Raw genomic sequence first — 12,311 nt, 5'->3', positions numbered from 1 at the left:
GCAAGGTCCTTCTGAGTTTGATTCCCAGCACCTGCTCTGGGTAATTAACCTCCTGTGTAGTTCCAGCTCCAGGGGATTCAGATGCCCCCTCTGGCCTCCACATGCACCTGCACCGACATACATGAACAGACACAAACACACACATTGAAAACTTAAAAAGCAAACCAAAGGTTGCTAATGAACTATGTCCTATGTGATCTATGTGTAAGGGTTTGAACAGGAATGGCCCCAAGAGACTCCTGTTTGAATGCTTGGACTATAGGGAGTGGCACTATTAAGAGGTGTGGCCTTGTTGGAGGAAGTGTGTCACTGTGGAGGCGGGCTTTGAAATCTTATATATGGTCAAGCTACGCTCAGTGTGACACAGTCTCCAGCTTCCTGCAGATCAAGATGTATAATTTCTGGCTCTTTCTTCAGCACCACATCTGCCTGCAGGCTGCCTTGCTTCCATGATGTGATGAGAATGGACAAAACCTCTGAGACTGTATGACAGCCCTGATTAAATGTTTGCCTTATAAGAGTTGCCTTGGTCATGGTGTCTGTTCACAGCAAATAAACAAACAAACAAACCCTAATTAAGACAGTAAGTAAAGATAGTTTTGGTGAACATTGTATCCCTAATACTTCTACAGCCACAATCCTGAAGGGCATATCTAAAATAGTATCTTCTTTGAAGACAGAAGAAGGAATATGCCGGGACATACTTTTTCTATCATTTAACTCACAGACTAAGTGGCCTCGACAATGCCTAGATCGGCTATGTAACTACTATTCTCACCTGAGTCTTTGCAAGTGCATGTTGGTTTTGTGGTTAATACAGTACACTTAACCTTGTACCACTCTGATTTTCCTGAAATTATTATTTTTTTGTGGTGCTGTAACAGATATGCATGAGGCCCCTTAAACATGAGGGAGGACAACTGTCCCCAACATTGAGCGTTCGTTCCTTTTGCTTGAAACATCACAAGAAAGTAATGCGGCCACACCTGAAAACCTGAGTTCTACCCAAGGCACTAATGTGGTAGATGCAAAATAACAATTCCAACATCTACCAGTGAGCACCTCCACAAATATATGTAAGAGAAAGAGAGAGACAGAGAGAGAGACACACACAGAGAGACAGAGACAGGGATAGAGACAGACATGGGGTATTGGGGGAGGAAGGAGAGTGGGGGTGGTACAGAGAAACTGAGACGTCTAGGAAAGGTTTGGAAGGCTTCAGTTAAGATCCAGCTTTTCGGGGCTGGGGATTTAGCTCAGTGGTAGGGCGCTTACCTAGGAAGCGCAAGGCCCTGGGTTCGGTCCCCAGCTTTGAAAAAAAGAACCAAAAAAAAAAAAAAAAAAAAAGATCCAGCTTTTCAGGGTGGTAACACTAGGTCAGCTGATCAGGGATAAAGACCTGTGGTACTCAAACACCAAAATGGCTTCCACTGCGAACTCTCATTACAGAAGCTGAGACTTCCTGGGCAATTCAGGGGAAAGTTGCACGTGCCAGACAGAGAATGAGGTACTCACATGGCCTGCACTGTCTTCTAGTGTCCTTATTCTCCAATGGCCACAGCCATTTACACCACCATTAAAATGGTGGTCCTGTTGTTTCAGAACTTCATGACTATCACCATTCCTGAATCCAGAGTTTCTCTTGTGTTGCTGAAGTCCTGAGGAGGTTGTGAGCTAGGCTGCTTCGAGCCAGGCTCCTCACTGCATACAGGCGTGCTACCATTCACCTGAACCCGAGGAGTCGAAGCACAAATGTGGCACTGAACATTCCACAAGCGTTCCAGCTCAAGGTCCTCAGGGCATGTCCCGGGGATGGTGCTTGCCAGGGCCCATCTTTTCTGGCCTTGAGTCTCCAAGATTTAGCCTTCTTTGTTTTCTGAATCCATGGGGAGCAAGGTGGGCTGCCTCTTGCCTCCTTGCTAAAAGAAGTTCACCTGGTATGGCTCCTGCCCTAGATTTTGTATTCTATTTCCTTGGGAAACTCCCAAGGGTAGGTCTGAGGGCCAGTCTTGGGAACAATGTTCATTCTCCCTCTCAGCCTTTCAGAGGCCTGAAGTCACTGAATACACTAAAAGGTATAGCATTAAGCCACTGAATCAAAGTGGGCCTGGTTGTTAAGTCACAGAATACCTATTTTTTTGAGAGCTGGATTATAAAGAAGCGTAATTTACCATTGCCTGGAGAACAACTACCTCTGTGAGAGATTAACTGTACTGGCTGGTTTTGTGTGTCAACTTGACACACACTGAAGTTATCACAGAGAAAGGAGCCTTGGTTGAGGAAATGCCTCCATGAGACCCAGCTGTAAGGCATTTTTTCAACTAGTGATCAAGGGGGGGGGGGGACCCAGCCCACTGTGGGTGGTGGCATCCCTGGGCCGATAGCCTTGGTTTCTATAAAAGAGCAAGCTGAACAAGCCAGGGGAAGCAAGCCAGTAAGTAACATCTCTCCATGGCCTCTGCATCAGCTTCTGCTTCCTGACCTGCTTGAGTTCCAGACCTGACTTCCTTTGGTGATGAACAGCAATGTGGACAGTATTCAGGAAAGCTGAATAAACTCTTTCCTCCCCAACTTGCTTCTTTGTCATGATGTTTTGTGCAGGAGTAGAAACCCTGACTAAGACAAATTGGTACCAGGAGTGGGGTATTCCTGTGACAACTGACCATGTTTTGGGGAGGACTGCAGAAGAACTTTGGATCTTTGAGCTAGAAGAGCTATTGGGATGTTAAGAGCTCTGTGGGATATTCTGTGGGAAGTTGGAAGATAATGTTGAGAACAGTGCAGAAGATGGAGGCCTGGCTTATGAAATTTCAGAGGGAAGATTAAAGACTCTTATCAGGGCCATGTTGTTTGATTATTGTGAAGATTCTGTGGTTTTGGTTAGCTGGGGCTGAAGTATCAGCTGTGATTAACAAGATACCAGAACTACTACAGGGAAACCTTTATATTACTGGGACTATGATGCTGGTCAGCTAGAGCTAAGAAATTAGTGGTGATTAAGAAGTGACCAGCATCATTGAGATGAAATCTTCTGGGAAGTGCTTTCTGAGAGCACAAAGAGTCTGTGTTCCAGAGATAGCCAAGGTTGTACCTTGTGCTGTGGCTGGACTTGGTATTGTGTAAGAGTGACCCAGGTGGTACTGGTTTTGAAAGCATGAGGAGCAGCTAAGGCTGGGCACTGTGAGAGGCCATGGAAGGCCACTGGTGAAGGTGCACCCTCAGTTGCAATTGATGGCCCAGGACTGAAGGAGTCATGCAAAGGAGTTGAGGCTTGGTACCATGAAGAGAGCCTATGAGAGGCTATTGGTGAAGCCTGGTTGAGCAGAAGATACCAGTGTATTGGAGATACCACTACCATGAGATGACCACCAAAAATAGCAGCAGCAGTGGAGAACAGGCAGCTGGAGCCTAGAAGGCAAGGTGTGTGCTACAAAGGGCAGAGCTGCAGAAGTGACATAAGCTCTTGGGGGCTCAGAAGATCTCGTGGGTGAATCCCAGACATTGGATGGTTAGTGTCGATGCCCACACCGACATGACACTGAGAACCAGGTGTAAGCCTGCGGGATTAAAAAACACACACATACAGGTCATTCATGTTGAGAAATAATGCCAATTCTGTAGTTTTATTCACTGAATATATACCCCAAGTTGACCAGGTGGAAAAATCTTAGGAAGCACAGTGGGAAAACCCGGCTTAAGGCTACAGTAACAAAAGACTGAATACGTGCCCCAAATTTACTGGGGAGAAATCCAGGAAGACCAGCCTAAATCCCAGGAATAAGATTGAGAATAAAAGACAGGCACGAATGCACCATCGCCCAGGTGTACACCAGGGTGTGTTGCTACCAGGCCAGGGCGTTCCTTTGTTAGGAGCAAAAGCCTTCTACATGCATCAGCAGGGCTCAGCAGGGGTCAAACACTGCAGGGGACCCAGGAGGCTCTGACAGGTTAGAATTTGATTTTTTTTTTGTGACTGTGCCCTGATATTTTCCCCTCTATAAGTTAGAAAGTGTTTTAGTAGAACCCCCAATTAAGAGACTTTGAATTGTAAAAAGACTTGGAATTTTAAATGAAATTGGATTATTTTTAAAGGGATTGAAAGGGATAGATTTTAATATGTAAGAATTTGTAAAGACTGTGGGACTTTTAAAGTTATTTGATCTTGGGGATAAATTAGAAAGTAAGAGTTGAGACTTAACAGTGATGTGTTTGTGTGTCAAGTTGACAAGGGGTCAATTGTACTGGCTGGTTTTGTGTGTCAACTTGAGAAAGGAGCCTCCGTTGAGGAAATGCCTCCATGAGATTCAACTGTAAGGCATTTTTTCAACTAGTGATCAACAGGGGAGGACCCAGCCCATTGTGGGTGGTGCAGTCCCTGGGCTGGTGGTCTTGGGTTCTATAAGAGAGCAAGCTGAACAAGCCAGGGGAAGCAAGCCAGTAACTAACATCCCTCCATGGCCTCTGCATCAGCTCCTGTTTCCTGACCTGCTTGAGTTCCAGACCTGACTTCCTTTGGTGATGAACAGCAATGTGGACAGTATTCAGGAAAGCTGAATAAACCCTTTCCTCCCCAACTTGCTTCTTGGTCATGATGTTTTGTGCAGGAGTAGAAACCTTGACTAAGACACTAACCAAGCGATGCAATCTAGGGAGCTTGATCAGGTTCATTTTCTCTGCCAGTTAAAAGAATTAAAAGGAAAAAAATATATTGAGCCTAAAAATATGGAGCTCCTAATGTGGGAGCAGAAACATCTCAAACGTGGAAGACATAAGTAGCAGTTGAAGAAAGGTGTTTATTAAGGATAAGGAAACAAACAGGCACACCAAGAAGAAGACCTTCTTCAAAATAAAAAGGGGACTCAGCCCCAAAATTCGATCTTTTCTGGAGGGCTGGAGGTTCTAAAGGCTTTGAAGAGTCTTCCTCCCCTAATTTAGGGTTGGTCAATTTGAATAAAGCTTGGATGGTGGATGAAGCCAGAAGTGTTGTGTGACATGTCCAGTGCGGGCCTTGAACATTTTGAACCAGTACAGCAGCAGCAGCTTCCAGCCGAGAGATCCACAGAATGTAAGAAGGAAACTGGGTTCTCTATGATTTAGCTGGGCTTGTTCAAACTTCTGGAGTCTGATTTGAGCAGTTTATTTTTATTTGTTTTTTTTTTTCACATTTAAACAGTAAAACTTTCAAAAAAATGTTTCTTTGTAACAACTGTCACCACAAAGCTTAAGACATGGCTACATCAAAACTCCCTTGCAAAGTACAAGGTTTTTGAAAAGCACCTGTGACCTCTTCCACAAGAGTGGGTCCTACCAACTGAGAAAACGCTCAAGATAAGAGCCTAGGGAGGAAAGGTTTTTAATCATCATAAGAGCAAACTCTTTTACAACAGTACATGATATCTCTCCTATAAGGATGGATTGATTCTGTGGACTGAGAATGCTCAGGAAAAGGGGGATTCAGATGAGAGTTGGCTCGCAGAACAGTAAAATTACCTGTTATTCAACAACCTCCACCCTAGCCTTCCAAGTGAACAGGTGTCACTTTCTTCTATTGAAGAAAAAGATCTGTGTGGTTAACAATTCTGGTTTCCCTAGTACTATCTGTAAGCATGAACCCTCCTACCCTCTCCAAACCCCACGCAGCCTTTCTTTGAAGCTGCCAAGCTTGTATCAAGTTAGGAGGTTGGGGAAGAAGTTAGCCATCTTGAAAACTCAATACTTATTACCTAGCCATGGCCCCTCTCCTGTCTGCCTGTATGTCAGTTGTCCTTACTATATCCAGGGATTAAATGGTTTGCCAGCAACTTGCCAGATTTGGAGGAAGTTTGATGCCCCTTCCCTAAAAATTTAGAAACTTAGTTGACAGCAGAGCAATCTGACGTCAGTCAATGTCAAGGCCCTCAGTGCTGCTGGAGAACAATCAAACACTCATTGAAGATGCCTACAGAAAAAAGCTGGTTTCACAGATAAGAACCCCAAAGCCAGAAAACTGGAAGTTCTTAAATTCTTGCATTGTGGGTTTGGGATTTAACAGTTTCTCACATAGCCGTTAGTGTGCTCCCAAAGAACTAACTAGCTGCAAGAATTGATCTGAGTTACCGATATTCCCAAGCCATGTAGGGATGAACTTATACTGGTGAAAAAGTGTGATGTGTGTTGGAGAAGGTGGGAGAAATACACCTAAAAATTGTTACAAGTAGTAGGTACCTTGAGCTACAAATGATCTGAAGTATAGCTAACAGCACAGCAAGGGCGACAGATAGGCACTGTAACTATTGTTCTTTGTATTTTACACAATGTAAATTGGTAGCAACAACCAAACAAGTTATATTTTGAAAAAAAATTTTTTTTTCTGGTTAAAAGCTGAGCTATCGGGCTGGAGAGATGGCTCAGCAGTTAAGAGCACTGACTCCTCTGGTCCTGAGTTCAATTCCCAGCAACCACATGGTGGCTCATAACCATCTGTAACAGGATCAGGCGATGCCCTCTTCTAATGTGTGTGTACTCACATAAAATAAATCTTAACAAACAAACAAACAAACAAACAAACAAACAAACATACAAACAGCTGAGCCACCTTTCTGTAGGCAGAGTAGAAAGGTAAGGCCTCCAAACTAGCCACTATTCAGTTCCCAGTGGCACTCAATTCCAGCGTCCCTTGATTGTTAAGTCGAAAGATGAGACTCGGAAGTGAGGGCTCACAGATGGACTCTACCCGGGGAGATTACAAGATGGGTGGGTCGCTAACTACACACACAGTCACTCGGAGGAGGAGTACCCATGAGCTGAAGCGACTAGCTCCAAAGCTAAAGTCTAATTCAGAAAAATCTCACAACCACCGAAAAGGGATAACCCAGGTGGACGGGTAGTGGATGCGGAAGCGGAAGCGGAAGCGGAAGTAGACTACCGGAAGTTGCAATGGTGATGCCTGCCATGGCTGAAGTGTCCGCTGGGGCTGAGTCTGTGGCGGGCTGCCGAGCACGGGCAGTGCACAAGGTGCTAAATCAGGTGGTTCTCCCTGGGGAGGAGCTGGTGCTGCCGGACCACGAGGACGCAGACGGCCTTGGGGGCCCCGGGGAGCAGCCGTTACGCCTGAATGCGGGAGCGCGCCCGAGGCTGCGCATAGTATGCGGCCCGGGTTTGCGACGCTGCGGGGACCGTCTGCTGGTCACTAAGTGTGGCCGCCTGCGTCACAAGGAGCCCAGCGGCGGCGGCGGCGGCGGCGGCGGCGGCGGCGGCGGCGGCGGCGTTTATTGGGTGGACTCGCAGCAGAAGCGGGTAAGCGGATGTCTGAGAGGCGGTGCTGCCCCCAAAGTGGGATCCCTGCAAGTGCGATCATAGGTTAAGGCGAGTCTAGAGCGGCGGTGGCTTCTAGATCTCTCTCTCTCTCTCTCTCTCTCTGCATCTTCTTTAGAGGAACCACAATAGGAACATATCCTGAGAAGGGCGAAAGGAGAGAAAGGTTCCGCGAGTTCTTGTGAAAAACCCAAAGCCATTTGGTGTCCCAGTTGCAATGAGTCCAAATCACAGGGAGTTAAATTTCCCATAGAATAAGAGCTTTCTCTTAGGAATAATGACTAATGGAATGAGTTTCCTTGAATGTAAAGATTCTTGTGCCACCAGACTTATAAAGGATGCCGAAAAATCTTGAAACTTGATTCAAATCAACTGTTGATTTAGACGGTGTAAAGTTTTACTGGTGCGGGCCGGTTTTGTAGTTCCAGCTACCCGGGGAGTAAGTAGTTGGCAGGGTTGGTTGAGACCAACCCTTGGTAACCTCGATGAAAGTTGCCGAAGATATTTTATAGTAGTATTTGTATCATTTATGATTGTTCTTTTATTCTGTTTTGTAGTATGTACCAGTGAAAGGAGACCACGTGATTGGCATAGTAGTCGCTAAGTCTGGCGATATATTCAAAGTTGATGTTGGAGGGAGTGAGCCAGCTTCTTTGTCCTACCTGGCATTTGAAGGGGCAACTAAAAGAAACAGACCAAATGTACAGGTAATGATGGTTTCAACAATAAGAAAAAATGTCCACTCCCTAGAAATTTAACTATCCAGAGGGCTACCTGAATTGTCTTTAAAGCATCAACTATCCCTCCAGTTCTCCAAGGTCGTTTATTAGATTCTCGGTTGCTGCAGCTCCAGAACCATTGCTGTGTATCACGTTAGCAGTCTTGGTTCTTCTCTACCTGGTTGGCAAGTTACATCTGTGTCTTCCTTACCTGTCATGTCCGAATCCACCCAGGACAATGGCCCTAATGTAAGGGCCACCGGCACTATTGTTATCTGTTCATGGTCGCTGTAAATCCTTGGAGCTGACAGAAGAGTTGTCTTGTTTCGACAGGTTGGGCTTTCTGGGTAGTTTAGCCATATCCTTCTGAATACCTGAGCTACAAATGAGATGAGCTCTCTCCTGCTTTTTGTCAGCTCTCGAGGGTCTTTAGTCGCTCAGTCTTATCTGTTCTTCTCTTTATCTTTGCCTGTCAATCCCTTTGTCTCCACAGGGTCAGGTGTCTGCTCCCTTTTGACAGGAGTGGGCAGCAGTCTTGTTGACTTATTAAAAAAATCTTATTAAGAAAAGGATTGTTTAAGTTATAAGGAATCCACTGGCATGGTGCACCTGGGGTCTCCCCTCACAGCTTGTTGCTCCACGTAACTATATTAAGCTTCACAGTGTCACTGGGTTCCCTTCCTTCCCTTGGTCTTTGTTAATGGGGTCCCTCTGTTTGGAGCTGTATCCTCAGCCTATGAGACACCACCCTTGAGGTCCAGGCTGAGTGGGACTGCCTATAAGGTCATCATCTCTTTTCCTGTATATTTACCACAGCCCTGGGTTTATTCTTGATCTGGTTCCTCAGTTTATTCATTCTCACTGCCCTGTGCAAGAGCACATGCTCCAGGAAGGCAGAAAGGGGTTATGTCCCGCCAGGTTTTGTAATCACCCACAACAGTGGGGACTTAAAAAATACTTTTAGAGTATGCATAGGGAAGTGTTTTGTCCACATGTATGTTTCTGCCCAGTGTGTGACAGCTTCTTGTGGAGGTCAGACAGGAAGGTCAGGTCCCCGAAACCTGAGTTATAAACAGTTTCGAGCTGCTATGAGGATGCTAGAAACCAAAGCTGGGTCCTCGGCAAGAGCAGTAAGCACTCCTAACCCATGAGCCATCGCTCCAGCTCAACAGGGAGGATTTTTAATGTTGAATGACGAGAACAGATTTATTGTTTCCTTAGCTTCATTTTAAAGTTCAGTTTTGTAATATTTTAAAGCCAATTTTCCATGAAGTAGTGTCTGAATTACTGCTATCCCATTTTCACATTCCATTGAATATGGGTGTCATGAGTTTTTCCTTCCTCTAGACAAACATAATTGTTAGTACTGATAGAACATTCTCCAGTGATGCTGTTTTTGTTTTTATATCTGCTCTGACTGATGCAGTTACCACTAGTTACATGTGGCTGCTGATGAGCTGAAGAACTGAATTTTATGTAAGTTAAGTAGATATAAAGTTAAATATGAAATTAAGGTAAGCTACATGCAAGTTGAACAGTTCAGTTTTGAAGGCTGTCCTTAGGCCTTGAAATGGCTTCTGGTTGGAGGATTTCATGGGGTGTGAAGGGAGGACTGAATTCTAAGGATCATTAGTCCCTTAGCTTGAGAACTGGGTCACTGGCATTCCTGCCCATGGAAGAGAACCAGCAGCAGCAGCAGCAGCATCTGTAGGATGTCTGGGTAAAGGGAACTGAACTTTTCTTTTAATCTTACAGGTTGGAGATCTCATCTATGGCCAGTGTGTGGTTGCTAATAAAGACATGGAACCAGAAATGGTCTGTATTGACAGCTGCGGACGCGCCAATGGGATGGGTGTGATTGGACAGGATGGGCTGCTCTTCAAAGTGACCTTGGGCTTAATTAGAAAGTAAGTTATGATGCGTATTAAATGCCCCACCTTCTTTAAGGATCCGTTTACTCTTTGAGAATTCCATAATGGTATTTTGTTGGTCATACTTCCTCCCCCATTCTTCCCTGTAACTCCTCCCAGAGTCCTTCCCCACCTCTCTCCCCTCTCCTGTCCTCTAAGTTTGTGTACCCTTTTTAAAAACAAATAAGCCACTGTGTCTAATCTGTGCTGCACGTACATTTGTGAATATGGGGCCTATTACTAAAGTGTGACCCGCCTACCATCAGCTAAGCCCCAGAAGAAAACCGGCTCCCTTCCCCAGAAGCCAACAACTGTCTGTAGTTCCCCAGTTAAGGGGAGGGGCTCCCCCAGTAACTATACCTCGTTGAAAAACAATAAATCTTTAGGATTTGGATTCTTCGTTTACAATGTCTTGGTTTTCTTCAGAGTAAGTCAGTATTTTAGGAGGCTAGAGAGAAGGCTCTCTGCGGTTAAGAACACTAGCAACTCTCCCAGAGGATCCAGGTTCAATTTCCAGCAACTACATAGAGGATCACAACTAGTTGTAGGGGATGCCAGTGCCCCATGCCTCAGCAGGCACCAAAAACTTGTGGTTGCAGATGTACATGCAAGCAAAACCCCTATAAACAAACTATTTTTAAAAGGTCAGTGTTTTAATATATATGTTAAATTCCTCAATTAAGTTCCCCCCTCAATGTAAATATGTCAAATCCAAATGCCATTTGGCTATATAGTTTGAGTGTTGGTCTAGTGCTTTTTATTTGTGTGTGTGCCTACTTGTTTTGCCTGCATGTATATGTGTGTACCTAGTACATGCCCTGGAAGGCCAGAATCGGGCATCAGATACCCTGGAGCTGAATTACTGATGGCTGAGAGCTACCACGTAGGGGCTGGAAATCAACCTCCCTCCTCTAGAAAAGTGGGTGCTCTTAACCACCCAGCCCTTGCTGCAGCCCTTCCAGTGCCTTTTCTAATACGTTATGCTTCAAGTTTACTGTGTTCTGTTCTGTCTATTCTCTCAGAAGGCCTGCTTGTCCTTATAACTGACATATGTGAGGACTGGTCTTTCCCTCATTCTAAGATACGTGACTACAGCTGCAACCTGCCCTTGCACAAAGTTCCGGAATGTCTGTAGTAGCAAGAGCTGGCAGAGCCGAGTGCTCCTCCTTAAGCCTAAGCACCCCGTACAGGTCCCTGGAGACACATAAGAAGCATGTTCCTGATTGAGCAGCAACCCTGGATTCAGAGAGAGTATCTCCAAGTTCTGAATTTAATACCAGGGAGGAACTAACATAGACAGAAAAGTAAACTTACAGTATTCTGGTTGGCACTGTAGGTGATGGTGGTGATGATGACGGGCTATGACCCTCACATCTAGGAATAAGGTGTTCAGAGGAAAAAGGCTTTATACACTCATATGTTATACACCACTGATGACCTGAGGCTTTTTGTAGGAGATAGACTCTGTATGACTCTGGTATGCATAAAAAGTAGATGTTCTTAGAAGAAAGGGAGCATTGAGCTGGGCAAGGTGGCACATTCCTACAGTCCCAGCTACTTGGGAAGGCAGGAGAGTCCTCAGACCTACAAGACTGAGACTTCATCTCCACATACACAGCTGGGGGAGGGTGGCGTCAGAAAAGGAGTGGCAGCACTTGTTTTGGGAATGCTGCTGTGGGGCTGTGGATAGTCATAGACAACCACCTAGAAAAGGAATGCCCTTTAGGAGGGCCGGGACAGCTGCTGCTGTTTTATTTAAGTTTATTTTCTCTTATCTTTCCTATCAGGCTATTGGCTCCAGATTGTGAAATCGTGCAAGAGCTGGGAAAACTCTATCCGCTGGAGATTGTGTTTGGAATGAATGGGAGAATATGGGTCAAGGCAAAAACCATCCAGCAGACGTTAATTTTGGCAAATGTCTTAGAAGCTTGTGAACACATGACAACAGAGCAGAGGAAACAGATCTTTGCCAGACTGGCAGAGAGCTGACGTGTCCATTTCCTCAGTGGATTTGTTAGCCAAGACTGAGTTTCCTGGGGAAATCTTTTTTTTTTCAGGTGAATTTCTTCCTGGCAGATCTTCAGAAGATGCATATTGTCTTACTAGAATCCAATAAAATATTTTTGTAAGAGTTGCTGGTCACCAATCATGTATAGATGAGAAATTATAAAAATTTTTATATAATAAATTTTGCTGGAAGTATTTTTTTTTTTTTTTTGTAGTTCTGTAGCACAGTTTCTATAACAAGCTGGAATGCAACACTGAACTTTGCAGTTCATAGGAAACCACTTTGCCAGAATAAAGCAAAGAACAAACAACCAGTAATCCCAGAAGCCCGTGGAAGACTACATCATCGCTCATACTTACGTGCTCACTGTGTGAAAAGTAT

At 44.9% G+C, this 12,311-nt stretch overlaps 1 protein-coding gene and 1 long non-coding RNA gene across 2 annotated transcripts; one reads left to right on the top strand and one right to left on the bottom strand.

Moving 5' to 3' along the window:
- Nucleotides 1-3,317: 3,317 nt before the first annotated feature.
- LOC134486935 (uncharacterized) lies at nucleotides 3,318-7,042 on the bottom strand. Its single transcript, XR_010066515.1, has 2 exons — nucleotides 6,905-7,042; nucleotides 3,318-3,557 (listed from the first exon to the last, which is right to left on the bottom strand). It is a non-coding gene; the product is annotated as an uncharacterized LOC134486935 (long non-coding RNA).
- On the top strand, nucleotides 6,908-12,124 carry Exosc3 (exosome component 3). Its single transcript, NM_001107936.2, has 4 exons — nucleotides 6,908-7,275; nucleotides 7,851-8,000; nucleotides 9,768-9,919; nucleotides 11,710-12,124. Exons 1-4 carry the CDS (start codon nucleotides 6,931-6,933, stop codon nucleotides 11,909-11,911), a joined length of 849 nt encoding a protein of 282 aa, NP_001101406.2. The 5' UTR covers nucleotides 6,908-6,930; the 3' UTR covers nucleotides 11,912-12,124.
- Nucleotides 12,125-12,311: the final 187 nt, after the last annotated feature.

Source organism: Rattus norvegicus, chromosome 5, assembly GCF_036323735.1.
Source record: "Rattus norvegicus strain BN/NHsdMcwi chromosome 5, GRCr8, whole genome shotgun sequence".
Lineage (NCBI taxonomy): Eukaryota > Metazoa > Chordata > Mammalia > Rodentia > Muridae > Rattus > Rattus norvegicus.
This window is presented reverse-complemented; position numbering and strand designations above follow the sequence as displayed.

What these genes read in the sequence shown, in the direction of transcription:
- Exosc3 (NM_001107936.2), top strand. Translation starts at nt 6,931, where the DNA reads ATGGCTGAAGTGTCCGCTGGGGCTGAGTCTGTGGCGGGCTGCCGAGCA. An exon ending in GAAACAGACCAAATGTACAG is followed by an intron (nt 8,001 to 9,767) that starts GTAATGATGGTT and finishes TTAATCTTACAG; the next exon opens with GTTGGAGATCTCATCTATGG. An exon ending in ACCTTGGGCTTAATTAGAAA is followed by an intron (nt 9,920 to 11,709) that starts GTAAGTTATGAT and finishes CTTTCCTATCAG; the next exon opens with GCTATTGGCTCCAGATTGTG.